Below are 17,173 nucleotides of genomic sequence, written 5' to 3'. Positions count from 1 at the left end.
TAAGTACATGTTTCTGGTATCAGTACTTTACTCCACTACTTATTTTTCTGACCACTTTTTACTTTTTACATTTCTAACACAAATACCTGTACTTTCTACTTCTTACATGTTGAACCCAAATACCTGTACTTTCTACTTCTTACATGTTGAACACAAATACCTGTACTTTCTACTTCTTACATGTTGAACACAAATACCTGTACTTTCTACTTCTTACATTTTCCAAACAGGCTGGTTCCTTTAGTTTGAATGTGTGTTTGGTGGCGTGATCATTATTATTTAGAGTCATTGCGTGCCTATTGATTTGAACACGATCCGTGTATCCATCATTTCCTGGTCTTCTCTAAAGAAGAGGGACCAATGAAAACGTTGTCATGTTGCCGTTGTTCAGCATGGAAACATTCATTAGCTAACAATGACATTATTGTTCTATTAATATAAAGGGAGGTCAGGTACTCTTTAAAACAGCTGCTAGTTATGGGTACTTTTTACTGAAGTACATTTCAAAGCCTCTTTACTTTGACTTGCGTAAAGAAGTTTAGTCAGTACTTCTACTTCTACCAGAGTATTTTTAAACACGAGTATCTGTACTTCTACTTGAGTAAAGGATGTGTGTACTTTTGCCATCTCTGCTTACCCTTGCCAATGAGAACGCCGATCTTGGAGTCCAGTAGTGTCTCCGCTCGGCCACAGTTGCGCGTCACCAGCTTGAGGACCGGCAGGAAGGGCCGGACGTCGCAGAGCCGGCGAGTTTCGTCCTCCAGCTCCTCGTGCACCGCCGCCTGGTTCACGCACTCGAACATGTGGCTCTCCATCTCGCCCAACGAGGGAAACAGAGGGAACGACTGAGCCTGCTTCCATAAGAGCTGCAAGACGAAAGCCAATTAGTAAGTTAATAAAAAAAAAACTGATGATTATTTTTCAGTATTCTCAATGTATTTTTCTCATACTGCCTGTGCTGCAGCACCTCTTTTCACCCTCTGTCTGAAACCAGAGCCCAGTCTGCTCTGATTGGTTAGCTGGCCGGCTCTGTTGCGATTGGACAACCGCTTAGAGATGTCCCTCCCCTTAACCCGTACAATGTGTAGGAGCGCTAGCCAATAGAAGTGCAAGTGTTACATGGTGATGTCACTATGTTACATAAGTAAACAAAGGAGGCCTTGTTCCTGTGCCGCTGTATCCCTGTTGCTACAAGGTATTTTATTGAACAATTTTACTTCAACTTGTGTTTATAAAAATGACACCTACTTTCCCCCAAGGATTAATAAAGTATTTTTGATTGATTGATGACACACTTAAGGAAAGGGAAAACCCACTGAAAGCACACCAGGGCCTCTTTAACCCACGAGTAGTGAAATACAGGTTAGCCAAGGTGAATTAAAAAAACAAAACAGATACCTTATACCTAACAAGAACATAACCAGCGTAACGATGTAACATATTGACGAAAATGTAGGTTTCAGACCTGACTCACAGCACCATGACACAGCTGCTGTGTGAGCCAATCAGGAAGTGACTAACATGAATCACTGACCCAGCGATCACAGGGCTGGAGTCAGGTTCACTTGTTTGTCTGAGGTTGAGCTGCAGTGTTCCGGAAAAAAGGACACATTTGCCCTCCAAACAAATATCTCCTTCTCCAGGAAACCTTGTGATTCTGTGTTATCGCACCACAGAAGTGAATTACCCGGCAAACCTGCTTGTGGTGTAGAATTAGAATTGGGAGGGATGAACCCCTCTTTTAAAATGGTCACACATGCAGAGCACACAGCACACACAGTGACATGTGTTCTCTGCTTTTAACCCATCCTAGTACCAGGAGTCTATACTAGGAGCAGTGGGCAGCTATTGTACAGCGCCCGGGGAGCAATGGGAGTGAGGGGGGGAAGGGGGGGGTGTCCGGTGCCTTGTTCAAGGGCACCACGGCAGGGTAGGAGGTGAACTGGGACCTCTCCAAGTAGAAGTCCACACTCCATATTTTAGGTCTGGAAGGGGACTTGAACCGGCGACCCTACGGCTCGCAGTCCAAGCCCCCTACTGACTGAGCCACTGCTCTCAGTTTCTAGAAGTTAAAAGCCCTCTTGACTGAATACTAATGTGGATTTATCAATGATAACTGTCAGTTACACTAAAAACCTTTCCGGGGGGAAAACGGGTCTTAATTAGCGTGAATGAAAAACAGTCATTCATAAAGTCGCCCTCCTTGGCTTTTTGATGATAATTGATAAACAGTCTTGTCATGAAGCCGAGTGAAAGGCCTGCATACTTCCTCGTATTTACCCACCCACCCTCGCTCTTTAAGTTATTAGAAAAGTCTCAGAAGTCCCCTCTCTCTGCTTCAGCGACATTTCATTTGTCAGAGCTTTTTTTCCGCTGCTTCTGTACATATCTCCCTCGGGAACCGAAGAGCTCTCACATGTGCATGCCATACATGGATACACACATATATATGTATAAAAAGGCCTGATCATTAGCAGAGACCTCATCCTATATTTCCACGAAGAGAGAAAAAAAATATTATTTCTAAGTATCTCTCGGCCATGTGACTAGTTTCTTTGTTATTAAGAACAGCGTCCTCAGGCTTTCCTTAATAGTTCCTGTCTGGGGAAAACATGTTTGTGCAGTGAATAAATGCAGGTCATGTTTTCTTTTTACGAGTATTAAATATAAAAAGTGCTAAACATCAGCTGTGAGAAGTTTGTACACCGACTAACTGGGGGAAACAAATACCTTCCATCGTTGTGTGTATAATACGAGATATAAACTTATTTTTAAGGCCCTATTAAAAAGTGGTTTTCCATTCCTGTAGTTTGTTTAATAGCTTTGTGAGCATCTAACTGGCCTGCTACGCCTCCATTGGACTCCTTTGTTTACTTCAACAACATAGTGACATCACTAAGTAACAGTCGCTCTTCCATTGGCTATCGCTCCGACACATTGTACGTGATAGGCTAAGGGGGCGGGACATCTCTATGCGGTTGACCAATCACAACAGAGCCGGCCAGCTAACCAATCAGAGCAGACTGGGCTCTGGTTTCAGACAGAGGGTGAAAAGAGATGCTGCAGCACAGGCAGTATGAAAAGAATAAAGAGCTTTTTGAACATTAAAGCATGGAGACAATTTAAATGCCGATTTCTCCTGTTTGGAAAGACTCATCAAGTGTGATTTCTGAACTCTGCTAAACCAAATTAGCTGCAGTCATGCGTGACGTCATGAGCTATTAATGTGCTGAAAAGAATCACCAACAAAACACACAAAGCCAGCCACCTCCGACAAAACAGGCATTAGATAATGTCTGACTGACCAGCTGTGTGTGTGGGTCTCTGTGTGTGTCTGTGTGTGTGTCTGTGTGTGTGTCTGTGTGTGTGTGTGTGTCTGTGTCTGTGTCTGTGTGTGTGTGTGTGTGTGTGTGTGTGTGTGTGTGTGTGTGTGTGTGTCTGTGTGTGTGTGTGTGTCTGTGTGTGTGTCTGTGTGTGTGTGTGTGTGTGTGTGTGTGTGTGGTGTGTGTGTGTGTGTGTCTGTGTCCTAGCATTACTATACTTGTGGGGACCTAAGTCTGTTTACACAGTCATTTATTTATTTAGGAATCATTAATTTTAGGGTGAAGACTTGGTAAGGGTTAGGCATGTGTTGGTTATGGTTAAGGTTATGATAAGTCTCCAGGAAATGCATGTAAGTCAATGTAATGTCCCCTGAAGTGATGTATACATGGTGTGTGTGTGTGTGTGTGTGTGTGTGTGTGTGTGTGTGTGTGTATGTGTGTGTGTGTGTGTGTGTATGTGTGTGTGTGTGTGTGGGCTGTAGACTTGAGTTTTCTCTAATTAGTCATTTATATATAGGCCACGAGGCATGTAATGAAAATGATAAACAACAAGCGTATCAATGAATTGAATCTCCTTGAAGTAAAAAAAAAAGTGGATTTGATTAGAATGTATTGATTATCAGTTGTGTTGTAACGACCCAGATTTAAGGCATTTTACAGATTACACAAACTCAAGGTAACAATAGACAGTTTCTCTAGACTAAAACAAACACATTTTCAAGGTTTTTAGTTTGTACTTTTATGATATTTCTTTAGTGTTTTCATTTTCTGTGATTGTGTTGTTCCTATGGGTGACTTTATTGGATTCCCACCTTGAGCCCTAAAACGTGTTTTTTATTATTTCTCCACGTTTTGGAGCTTGTTTATAATAAAGTTTGTAATTATCTCGTCTTGATGTTGCACTGGATAACTCACAAGAGGGTTTTTCTTCCTCACAATCTATGCTATCTGCCCTCCTGCTTCAACTCACTCTGCTTTCCTGTACTTTGTCTGTAATAATATTGAATTAGTGGCGATTAAAAAAAGGCCTTGCCAAAGTACAAACATGTGTAGAAAGTCCCACTTTAGTCCCAACAAAAGAGCCGTGCTTCTCACCAGTTTGATGTGCTGGATGGTGGCCTCTCGTGGGACCTCCAGCTGGATGTAGATGCCGGTGGGCAGCAGGAAATCCACAGAGATGTGGTCCAACGCGTGGCCGGCCAGCGGCGAGTGGGCCGCCCATATGTCCAGGAGGTCTGTCATTGCAGGAGGCATGGCAAGGGGCAGCAAACACCACCTCAACCATAAGGACCTGGAGGACAGAGCAGAGAGAGAGCTCATATTAACAAGTGTATATAATACTAAATAAATACAAATAATAATAAATAAGTTAGTTAAAATAAATAAATAAAATAATAAAAATAATAATAAATAAGTTAGTTAAAATAAATAAATAAAAATAATAAAAAGTACATCAATAAGTATAGATAGTTAGTTAAATGAAATGAAATAAAAATAATGAATAATAAGTTTAGGTTATAAATAAATAAATAATAATAATAATAAAAAAGTTAAGTTAAAATAAATAAGAAATAACTAAGTAATAATAACTACATAATGAAGAATAGTTGAGTTTTAAATAAATAAATAAAAATAATAATAATAATATAATAATAATACATAATAATATTAATGAATAATAATAATAATAATAAATAAGTTAGTTAAATAAATAACTAAAATTTATACAATAATAAGTTAGTTACAATAATAATACAAAGTACTTAATAATAATAATAAATAAGTTAGTTAAAATAAATAAATAAAAATAATAATAAATAAGTTAGTTAAAATAAATAAATAAATAATAATAATAATAATAATAAATAAGTTAGTTAAAATAAATAAATAAAAATAATAATAATAATAATAAATAAGTTAGTTAAAATAAATAAATAAAAATAATAATAAATAAGTTAGTTAAAATAAATAAATAATAATAATAAATAAGTTAGTTAAAATAAATAAATACAAATAATAATAATAAACAAGTTAGTTAAAAGAAAATAAATAATAATACAAATACTAATAAATAAGTTGGTTAAAAATGTATAAATACAAATAATAATAAGAAATAAGACAAACATTAGAGATGCAAAAACTAAATAACAAAATCTAAAAATAATAAATTAACAAATAATTAAAAAAATAAAAGGTCAATAAAAGAGGAATATTACAAATTATTAAAGTCTTCAGTCTTCTTTTTTTCACAATTTGAGACTGGGATACATGTTTGTGTGTATTGTATTAAAAAGATTCATCTATAGATGCTTTCATAGTTATATATACAGATGCATTTGTCATCAGAAGGTCTTTCTGATGATTAAAAAGTAGTTCTGGGAAAACTGAATGCAAGCACTTGGAATCTGAATAACAGAGAAAACAATTATAGCTCGGGTTGAAAGAAATTCAGAGATAATAGGAAGCATTAAAATGTTATCTTCCTCTTCAACATACAATGAACAGAGGCAACCTAAAGGCAAACACGCGTCATGTACATTCTGATACACATGGCTGATAACACTTTCCTGGAAAGTGTGCAGCTCAGGGTGCTGAACCAGAGAGCAGGGGCACAGATCAGAGCAATTCACTGCAAAAAGGACAGAAGAGAGTACGTCTATATTCAGGGAGTTAGTTTAAAGAAAATAGCTTTTCAAGATTTCCCCTCATGATTCTTTATAATTGGTGCCTTCATTCATATTTTTACATAAAGCTGTATGGAAAGCAGCAGAAAGGCAAAGAACACTTTAATATCTGTTCTTCTATTTTAATCAATATAATAAATAACATATTTATTCTAATGTATTTATTAGCAGGGGTGCACATAACTGGTACGCATGCGCGGCAAACATCTGAAATGCGTACCGTCACTTGTCTCACTAAGCGCATCTGCGTACCGGCGGACTTGGGAAGCATTTCCACTGGACGACAGAGCCGGTCGCCGTGCGCACAGACGGCGCTGCTCTTAACGTCGGTGTGTACAACGGAATTGTGCCACAACTTCCGGCGCGTGCTCCACTAGCGCGGGAAGTGATTCAGTGATTGTTATCCCTGCAGCACTGAGTCCAGTAGGAGATGAGGGGGGGGGGGGGGGGGGGGGGGGATTTAACTTGGGTTAGGGCCAGTGCTCAGAGGAATGCCCACTAAGCAAACGGAACAAAAGGTCAGCCTGCCCATCATCACACAAGCTGCTCCCCCAGCAGAGAACACACACACTCTCACACACACACACACACACACACACGGAAAACACTCACACCAGACGGAAAATGCATGCGTAAAAGTGCAGGCAAATGCATCGTAAACCCTGACCACACACAGAGGAAATACTCACACTTAAAGATGGATAATGCATGCGTAGAGAAAATGCTTATGCACCAAACACTGCAGTGGTAATTATCACGTATACGAGGAGGGGGTTAGCGTTACACTGTTCTTCTCTACAGAGGTTTGTGTGCATGTAAATGGTCTGCAAAGGCTAAAATACCCGTTCCCTCCAGAGGCAGTTTCTCTCCCTCACACAAACACCCTTTTGAACATTAAAGGTCCCCTATTATACTGTTTTTCATCAATATATCACAGGTCTCAGATATATCCAGAACATGTCTCTGATTGGCTGAAACACCAAACAGATCATGGCAGCATTACCCATAATCCCCTCTGTTTCAGCCCTGTTTCCAAAGTGCTGATTCTCTGTCTGTTACTTTAGATGAAAATAAGGAGCCCCTCCCCACGCCCCTCTGAGAGAGATTTGGTTAAAAAGAACACAATGGTGCTCTAGGAGGAGATTCAGGTGATAAGGGGGGGGGGGGGGTTACCTTGGTTTTACCTTGTGGTACACAAGCCAAATAATCGTCATGACATCACAAAGTGGCCAAAATCTGATCAGCTCATTTTCAGACAGGTTTTTATATAAATGGATCAGGACAAAAAGAGAGAGAATCTTTGTTCCTGAAACTTTCAGAGTCTCTTTCCACAGAGGGGACACGAAGAAGAGGATTTTGCGTGACCTTTAAACCATGGAAACACGTCACAGTAGAGGCGTAAAATACAAGAAAATGAACCTGAAAACGAGCAGAAATAGGGCCTCTTTAAAATCCCCATGCTGAGTGAACCTGCAATCTAATGACGGATAACAAACGCACACATGTGGAGTCATAAACACACGCATGTTAACTGCAGTAAGTGGCTCCCAGCTGCCCACAGCCTGGTTTCCATTTGGGCTGGACCACAGCTGTGCCCTCACACCACTTCCACCTTCCTATTTCTCATTACCTTGGTCCTCAAGTGACCGAGGAGCATTAACTCTTCCACTCGGCCGCAGGTCCATCTCCATTTCGCCCTCGATCCGCACATTAAAAATGACAGCCCTGATTGCCTCTAATGGGCTTTCCCCTCTACGGTAAGTGCTCGGCTTCCAGCAGATGAGACGCTGCAGGACGGCAATATCTGCATTAGGAGCCAGGATCTCAGACACAGAACATCATCAAGAATGCAACTGGACACGAGATAGCGTGCGTTTGTGTGTGCCGTTTAAATAATAATACATAACATGTACATAGCGCTCTTCCCAGTGCTCAAAGACGCTTTACAAGCAAATATGAGAAACAAATAAAACATCTATTAGTGGAAGAAGTACTATCTTTCACTTAAGCAAAAAGTAGTGATATAACAGTGTTACATTCTATGTAATAGCATTAATGATGTATCGGTTATCTGTTAACTAGATCCAATCGTTCTTTTAATGAATTAATTACTTTATTTATTATTCTCTTTTGCTCCTGTCCTGATTTTTTCTTTTGATTTTATATCATGTTGTTATGTATGCCCTGTAACCATATAATTTACTAAAAATGCACACAAAAAATAACTGTGAATGGTAAAAACAAATGGAGTAAAATTATGAAGACGCACAACGTAGAAATATTCAAAGATAGCAACAACAACAAATATTTACGCAGATTATTTGACTAAATAGTTACTTTTCACCACTGATTCTAGGGACTTTGTAGTGACGCTGTGCGACAAGGGGTGACATAGTCTTAGGCAGTTTAACAGGAAATGAGGGCTGCACAATTAATTGAAATTGTGATATGGACTAACGTGATATTCACATTGCAGGAATATGTAATAAAACTGCATTTTTAATGAAGTATTGTGGATCTGCAGAAATATCCAAGCCTACAAATTGTTAACGACACACATAAGAAGCCTATTTGTTTTGATACAAAATATATGTATTTTTCAATGATATTAAGAATGGTGGTTCAAAATGATCAATCCCTCCCATGTATTGAATCAAATGAATTGCAAAATCAGTCGAAAATAATTCCGATTATTCATTTTTCTCCACATGGTGCAGCCCCACAGACAACCATATGATGCTTGAGACACACACACAAACTGCTAGGCGGCAACAGCACAATAAAGCAGTCAGAGGAACAGTTAAAGGGCAGACAATGGCGAGTCGTAGCGTCACAGAGGTGCGCGGTTACACACATGAAAGGTAACATGACACCATGCATGTCTGTTAGATGCAGCGACGACTCATATGAACACTTGTCACACACACACACACGAACACTTGTCACACACACACACACGAACACTTGTCACACACACACACACGAACACTTGTCACACACACACACACACACACACACACACACACACACACCACACACACACACACACACACACACACACACCACACACACACACACACAGCACACACACACACACACACACCACACACACACACACACACACACACACACACACACACACACACACACACACACACACACACACACACACACACACACACACACACACACACACACACACACACACACACACACACACACACACACACACACACACCACACACACACACACACACACACACACACACACACACACACACACACAACACATCACACAACACACCCACACACACACACACCACAAGCACACACACACCACACACACACACACACACACACACACACACACACACACACAGGGTTATGTGGTGGCAGACGGCCAGAGGTCAGGTTTCAGCGGGAGGATCAGAGGAGGTTTTGCAGGATCAGGAGAAAGAGAGAGTTTCATGTGACAACAAACAGCCGATAGCAGAAGTTAACAAAGTGTCGCGGCTCGCAGGCACACTTTGAGGACGCTCGGTGTTTTGAAGGGCAGACATTTGAGCCCTCTTACATGTGCTTTGTCTTTCTTCTGTGGCAACCGAAGCAGATTTTAAATGTATGCAACGGTTACAGAATCTGTTATCCAATGCCTTGGTTGTAACTTAGGGTCTACATTTTCGGTATGAAAGCAATTCATTGTTGTTGCCTTCACAAAGTCAAATTCCAAACCGCTCTGGGTGTATTCTTCGGATAATTTATACTTTATTTTTTAAGTGTATACACATTTTTTTATTGCTACCAATTTGTTTCCTTCAGTTATTTTGTAGATTTCTCTTTCCTTTTTTAAAAACTGCTCTGTTACTATTCTGAGGAAGATTTGTAAACACATTTTTTATCTCTCATTTGAATGAACTTTAAACAATTTCTTCATATATTTTGAAGACTTTTCTTAACCATTTTTTTCACAGCTTTGTTACCATTATATTTTGTTATTTAATTTAGTATATACAAATATTATTATCTTGTCAAGATGTTAGGCCAAGGACTATTCCTAAAGGTTAGTTATTTCGAATGTTGTTCTATTTTCTTTAGTTTACTGATGTCTGACACCGTTATGAAAACATTATCTTTTACAGTATACTTTTCCATTTCGTGATTGCACATAATGTACTGGTTTTGGTGGCCCTTGTGTAAATGGAAATGAGCCTAGACTCAACAGTGCGCTAAACAAAATCATCTTTGGCTCAATAACAAAATGTTTGAAACAACACTCAGCTGCCTGGAAATAGACCTGTCCTCGGCTGACACCATTAAATATTCATGTCTGATTAAACATCTCCGGAAACACTGCGTAGAGTTGTGACGGTAAATCAAAAGGAGAGTTGGTGGTCAGTTTAAAGAGACCCTTTAATGCTTGTTGGAGTTGTCTCTTTCCTGTAGTGTGTTGTATAGGTTTTAGTGCATGTAAATGGTCTGCAAAGGCTACAATCCCAGTGTTCCCTCCAATGGGTGTTTCTCTCCCACACACTTCCTTTTGTTACTGGACATTTCTATTTCCACTTGTATATTTTCCACATGTATATATATATATTTTTTAACTTTTTTTAATTTGTAATGCCATTTTATTTCTATTTCTGCAATATTTTGGACTGTTTATTTCTTGTGTATTAATTTCTCTTATATACATTGCCTTGTGTTATGTATGCAGCTGCAACGCAAACATTTCCCAAATTGGGATCAATAAAGTATCTATCTGTATCTATCTAACCAATCAGAGCAGACTGGGCTCTGGTTTCAGACAGAGGGTGAAAAGAGGTGCTGCAGCACAGGCAGTATGAGAACAATAAAGAGCTTTTTGAACATTAAAGCATGGAGACATGTCCCAGTAGAGACACTACATACTGATATACACCTGAACATCAGCAGGAGAGGACTCTTTAAAGTAGAGACACTACATACTGATATACACCTGAACATCAGCAGGAGAGGACTCTTTAAAGTAGAGACACTACATACTGATATACACCTGAACATCAGCAGGAGAGGACTCTTTAAAGTAGAGACACTACATACTGATATACACCTGAACATCAGCAGGAGAGGACTCTTTAAAGTAGAGACACTACATACTGATATACACCTGAACATCAGCAGGAGAGGACTCTTTAAAGTAGAGACACTACATACTGATATGAAGCTGAAAAAGAGCAGAATATCTAAATCAACTGAAATCAACTGAAAGGTGAATGAGGCCATACACAGTTCACAAACTTACAGTGGACACAAAGTTGCCGCTTTTTGGAAAAATATTTCCTCTGAACCAGCGACAGTGACATGTTCTGAAGGCTTTCATGAGCACAGATGCATTTATGGTTATTTAAACACTGGGGTTACTCAGCACTCTCTCCAAAGCTGCCTCTGTGTGACAGTAAGCGCCTGTGAGTCGCTCCACAATGAAGTGTGTGTCCAAGCATCTGTGTGTGTGACTGATTGAGAAAAGTAGGGCTTACATCTTGTGTGTGTGTGTGTGTGTGTGTGTGTGTGTGTGTGTGTGTGTGTGTGTGTGTGAAAGGTCATGCCTCACGATGATTAAGGGTCCTGTGACACATTTTATTCCACAAGGAGCTAAAAATACACTTCACAAAGAGGATCTAAGACCTCTTCACCTCCTCACTACAATCCCTGTACTCCTGTAAATGAGTGTGGACGATACACACGGCAATATTTAGAGTGTCTGACTCAGTGTTTCCACCTCCAGGAAAGCAAAGTGTGTGTTCATGAATGTGTGTGAGCGATAATGTATATGCAAGGGGGAAAAAAACATGCTCTCTCAACCCTGTCCAGCTCGTGTTGTTGCTTAAAAACTAAGATTTTGTTTAGTGTAAACTTTCAAAATGTCTAAGAACCAAATCAAGAAACACTTTTATTTACCAATGTTAAGATAATCAGATTTACTTATTCAGGGTCTGGTCATTAAGAAAAGAAAACATGCAACAAAAACATGTCACAATTTGTCATTCTCTGTTTTGACATGGTTTTTCTGCTGCAATAAAAAATGTATTTTAAGGACGACGTTCTCTGGGAATTTTTCTTGGGTGCTTTCCTTAGTTTTGAGATATTTGACATGATAAACCGACTAATTGAATTTTTTGCCGCCCGCAGCCACATATCCGGTTTCACTCCCAGCCACGCACCACAACAGAAAGAACACACTGTAGTGAAGTTTTAAGAAGACGGACCGCACTGTACCCGAACAGTATGTACTCAATATTTATGATAACAAGGCGAGGACAGAAACTTTACGTAATGGCAACATTGGCCGTTCATTGAAGCGTATCATTTATTATCCTTACACTATGATCAGTAATCACGCAGCTCATAGACGACCTCAGGTAACTTTCGGAGAACAGCCTAACGTAATTGAACAGCAAAAAAGGAATGAGTAGTGCTTAATACACTTCACTTGGTCAAATCTGGGGGAACATTAGTGTGTGTGTGTGTGTGTGTGTGTGTGACAGTATGCATTTTTCTGGGTGGTGTGTGGATGAGCGGTCAGCTGGAGTGTGTGTGTGTGTGTGTGTGTGTGTGTGTGTGTTACAGTATGCGTTTGTCTGGGTGGTGTGTGGATGAGCTGTCAGCTGGAGTGTGTGTGTGTGTGTGTGTGTGTGTGTGTGTGTGTGTGTTACAGTATGCGTTTGTCTGGGTGGTGTGTGGATGAGCTGTCAGCTGGAGTGTGTGTGTGTGTGTGTGTAGGTTAACAGAAAAGCTGTTATGTATGTATGTATACTATGTATGTTACAGTATGCGTTTGTCTGGGTGGTGTGTGGATAAGCGGTCAGCTGGAGAGTGTGTGTGTGTGTGTGTGTGTGTGTGTGTGTGTGAGTCACCAGTGGAGCAGAACTATCACTTACTGTATTTGGGAGGGGACTGCAGACAGTAAACACACATTAAGGTGAGCTTAACGGTCATTTTACCTCTGACACACTGCAGCTGTGTTAATGACTATACACCTGTGTGTGTGTGTGTGTGTGTGTGTGTGTGTGTGTGTGTGTGTGTGTGTGTGTGTGTGTGTGTGTGTGTGTGTGAATGAGTGTACAGCTACTGCAGTGTGTTTGCATTATGTCGCATCCACTGATGCTTTATATCAAGTTATTACACGGCTTAGTTGAATTCTTGATTCTGATTGGTCAATTCGGACACGTCAGAGGTTGTTAATTCCCGCCAACCGACCAATGCTAAGGAGAACAATCGTATCAATCCGCAGAAAGAAGTCCGGTCAATTTAACGTCAGCTGGGAACAACATTCATTTTCATCCATCAGAAAACTAAATATGAATTTGTGTATATGTGTATATGTGTATATATATATATATATATATATATATATATATATATATTAGGTATTAGATACATACTACTGAGTAGCAGATGAATGTTTGAAGTTGTTTCAACAGTTCAATTTTTTAACAGTCTCACTGCCCGCGGGAAGAAACTGTCTCTGAATCTTCTTGTCCTTGCAAGAAGATTCATTCTGCTAAATGATTTTCCTCATTTTGCCCAGACACTCAGGAACGTTTTTCTGCTTCTCCTTTTTATTTTACATTTCCTTCTTCAAGAAAACCACGCCGTCCTTACGATTTGATTTTTAAAAAGGATTTTGGTTTTGCTTCAGACTATTATCCCACTATTCCAGGCTGCATGCCTCCACTTCCTCCACAGGGATCAGTGTCATCTGATGTTATCAGTCGGGTCATCTTAATCTTTTTGACGTTTCCTACAGGAAACAGTGATGCATTCTGTTTGGAGCAGTAATGAGGAAGTGTGCACAAACCAATTCTCAAGAGAACAATTATTTTTCACACAGCGAGGGGTGGAGGATTTGGAAAAAATGACCAAAGACGATTATTCTCGGCCGATATTGCATGTGCGAAATGATTTGTGGTGTTTGACAGACTAACCATAGGCAAGGCAAGGCAAGGCAAGTTTATTTATATAGCACCTTTCAACACAAGGCAATTCAAAGTGCTTTACAAAAATGGAAGACATTAAGAAAATGGCATTTCAAATCAGTCATTAAAAATAAAAGATAATAAAATAAACATTAAAAGAAAAAATACATGGATAAAAGTTACAGTGCAGTTTAAGATATGAATAGTTCAATTAAAAGCAGCGGCAAAAAGAAAAGTCTTCAGCCTGGATTTAAAAGTAGTAAGAGTTGCAGCGGACCTGCAGGTTTCTGGGAGTTTGTTCCAGATATTTGGAGCATAATAACTGAACGCTGCTTCTCCATGTTTAGTTCTGACTCTGGGGACAGAAAGCTGACCAGTCCCTGAAGACCTGGTTCAACCATAGTTGAAACAATTTTTAAATTAACAGTGTAAACATATTAAAATGTACAAAACAAGTATTTTTTGTTTGTGGAATATTGTTTGTAGGCTGGGACATTTCTACAGAACGACAAACCGTCTTTCAGAAATATTCACATATATGACCTAATATATGGCTTACTGCGATTCCCATATAGCACATTTGATAACATTTAGATGCATTGTGCAGCCCTACTAACAGATACTAAAGAGCAAACTGTCTCCATGCATACTGTATCAGAGAGGAAGCCTTAATGCAGTGATTGAGTGGGCGTGGAAGTGTGTGTGTGTGTGTGAACCAACCACATCCGGACAGCTAACAGTGCTCTATCGCACCGCAGTGACACAGAGGCACATGCCCACTTGTCAAACAGGAAGCTATGACACTAGACAGGAAATGAGTGACAAACAACAACCAGAACAAAACTCCCATCCAGTCATTCATAAAAAGCTGATGAATCACTGGCTGGGCTGTTATTCTTGTTCATGAAGAGTTATTTTAATTGTGTTCACTTTATTCCAGTCAGGTCAGCATGATCTTGTTAACTGGAATACAGAAATATATTTACATGGCTTGCATTGCCAAAAAACGGAATCCACAGCACACACAATATCACTCTATTTTGATCAAATTGATCATTTTAAAAAGAGGCCCTTTTATGCTTTTTGTTTTTTCCCTTCCCTGCAGTTTGTCATATAGGTTTTATGTGCATGTAAATGGTCTACAAAGGTTGAAAAGAGGTGCTGCAGTCGGGGCAGTATGAGAAAAATAAAGACCTTTTTGAACATTAAAGGATGGAGACATGTCACAGTAGAGACACTAAATACAAATATGTAATTTAAAGTGGACCTATCATGCTATTTTTAGGCAATAGCATAGGTCTCAGATATATAAAACACATGTCTATGAAGTGTTTTGCTCAAAATACCAAACAGATCACCCATTCTAGCCATGCCTCATATCCCTCTATTTCACTTCCTGTTTGAAAAGTGCTGATTGGGGTATAAAGCTTAAAAAAAAAAAAAAATGATAATAAATAAAAGGAGGGGGCTGAGCTCATGCAGGACCCGGCAGCTACTGTCTAAACTAAATACTGCCGTGATGAAACGCCATATCATGGATTATCAAGGATTGTTTCTGAAACAGTATGGAGCTCAAAGGCTTTCTCTCTTGCCGGTTATACCACAAGGTGAGTTCCTTTTTATTTCCTGCTTCTTCACACACATGCTCTCCAGTACAGGTTAGCTCTGAGTGTTAGCGATGCTAATGTAAACACCGACCATATTACGTCCAAAACAGTCGGGCATTGTTTCTGATAGCAACGTTTCTGATAGGGCCGTGGGTCCACATTTCAGATATTACGTCATATCGGACGCAAATCTGGATCAGCTCCGTTGTAGCCCCGTTTTTAGAGATTTGGGTACGGAGGAAAAGAGAGAGGGTTTTATTTTCTGACGCTGCGTGAGTTCCCCGACACACCGGGGACACATAGTTATGTATAAAAGACATCAAAAAGTGCATTTTGCATGATAGGTCCCCTTTAAACTAATGTTGCAATATGGCAGAATAGCCATTGGTGCTTCCAACATAAATGGACATTTTAAATTGTATGTTAGAGTTCACAGGACACTGAAAATCCATCTGCACGTGTTTAAAATGTTCAAAATATGTGCTAGCTTCTGTGGTCTTTTGACTCCACATAACTATGATAAGTTGTCAGTTCTTGTTTTCAATGTGTTGTCTGTAACTGTGCTGCTGACAAGACTCTCGTGTAAAAGATAATGTAAATGTCAATGAGACTCCTGGTTAAATAAAATACAAAGATTTTAATAAACTTACAAAACTAAAAAGAGGGGAAAAACTACAGCGAAATAATGTGAGTTCTGTTGACTTCAATCAGAGACTGTCCCGCACAGACAGAAATACACACAGTCCTACAAAGTCCAAGGGTAGTTGCTAATGAAACAAGCTAAATCTGTACATGCTATTTAGAGCAGAAAGCAGGGAATGTTGAAAAAGCTGTCAAACTACCACAAAAACAAATGTGAATACAGGTGCAGGATGAAGGCTGTCTTTCCTTTTCCATCAGGAATGTTCTTTGTTCTCCTGACTGTGCAGTTTTTGCCTCTACTCGTCTCATAGTGTCGGTTATCTCTATTGATGTCCTGCTTAACTATCTCCATGTTCTCAGGCTGATGTCAGAGGGGAAGATGAACTCATGACTTTGTTCTGCAAGGACACTCTGAATAACAGTTTAACTCTACGCCATTATGTCCTTTTGACTGAGACATTTTGTGCCGAGCGAGTCAGAACTGCCCTCTGCATTAAACATCTGACGGGTACAACTCACTTACGATGAACGTCACATTTGTTACACGACCACTTTGACACTAATCACATCAAAAACCTCTACCTTACGATACGTCACAGGCAAGAAAGAAGACATCTCAACATCAATCTCTTGAGACATCTGTGCACCTGTAGCATTACGATGAGTCATGTCATGTCTGTCTGTCTGCATTGAGACTATATCAAGTCTGAATGACATTACAGGGTCTAATGTGCACTTCTTAGCCATCTATTTCTGCATCTGCCCCATGAGGCAGGTCAGTGAGACGTGGAGGGAAAAAGAAGATATTTTTCATGCACACCACAGATTCCTCTCAAACCGATGCACGCATATCCTCTTACAATACTCGATAATGGCAGTAAGACACGCAGTTTGTGTGTCGTTGTGTGCACGTTAAGCTGTGCAGTTTTTGTGAATAAACTGATAGCAGTGGTGAGAAGTAACTA

At 39.7% G+C, this 17,173-nt stretch overlaps 1 protein-coding gene across 1 annotated transcript in view; it reads right to left on the bottom strand.

Moving 5' to 3' along the window:
- The window catches only part of pik3cb (phosphatidylinositol-4,5-bisphosphate 3-kinase, catalytic subunit beta), a 97,631-nt gene that overhangs the window by 48,863 nt on the left and 31,595 nt on the right, over positions 1-17,173 (bottom strand). Inside the window, exons 3-4 of the mRNA XM_034114513.1 lie at positions 4,419-4,614; positions 638-866 (exon numbers count right to left, since the gene is read on the bottom strand). Of these exons, the coding sequence (XP_033970404.1) occupies positions 638-866; positions 4,419-4,577 (388 nt within the window). The 5' untranslated portion in view covers positions 4,578-4,614. The remainder of the gene's footprint in view (positions 1-637; positions 867-4,418; positions 4,615-17,173) is intronic.

The sequence above is a fragment of the Trematomus bernacchii genome, unplaced genomic scaffold, assembly GCF_902827165.1.
Source record: "Trematomus bernacchii unplaced genomic scaffold, fTreBer1.1, whole genome shotgun sequence".
NCBI classification, from domain to species: Eukaryota; Metazoa; Chordata; class Actinopteri; order Perciformes; family Nototheniidae; genus Trematomus; species Trematomus bernacchii.
This window is presented reverse-complemented; position numbering and strand designations above follow the sequence as displayed.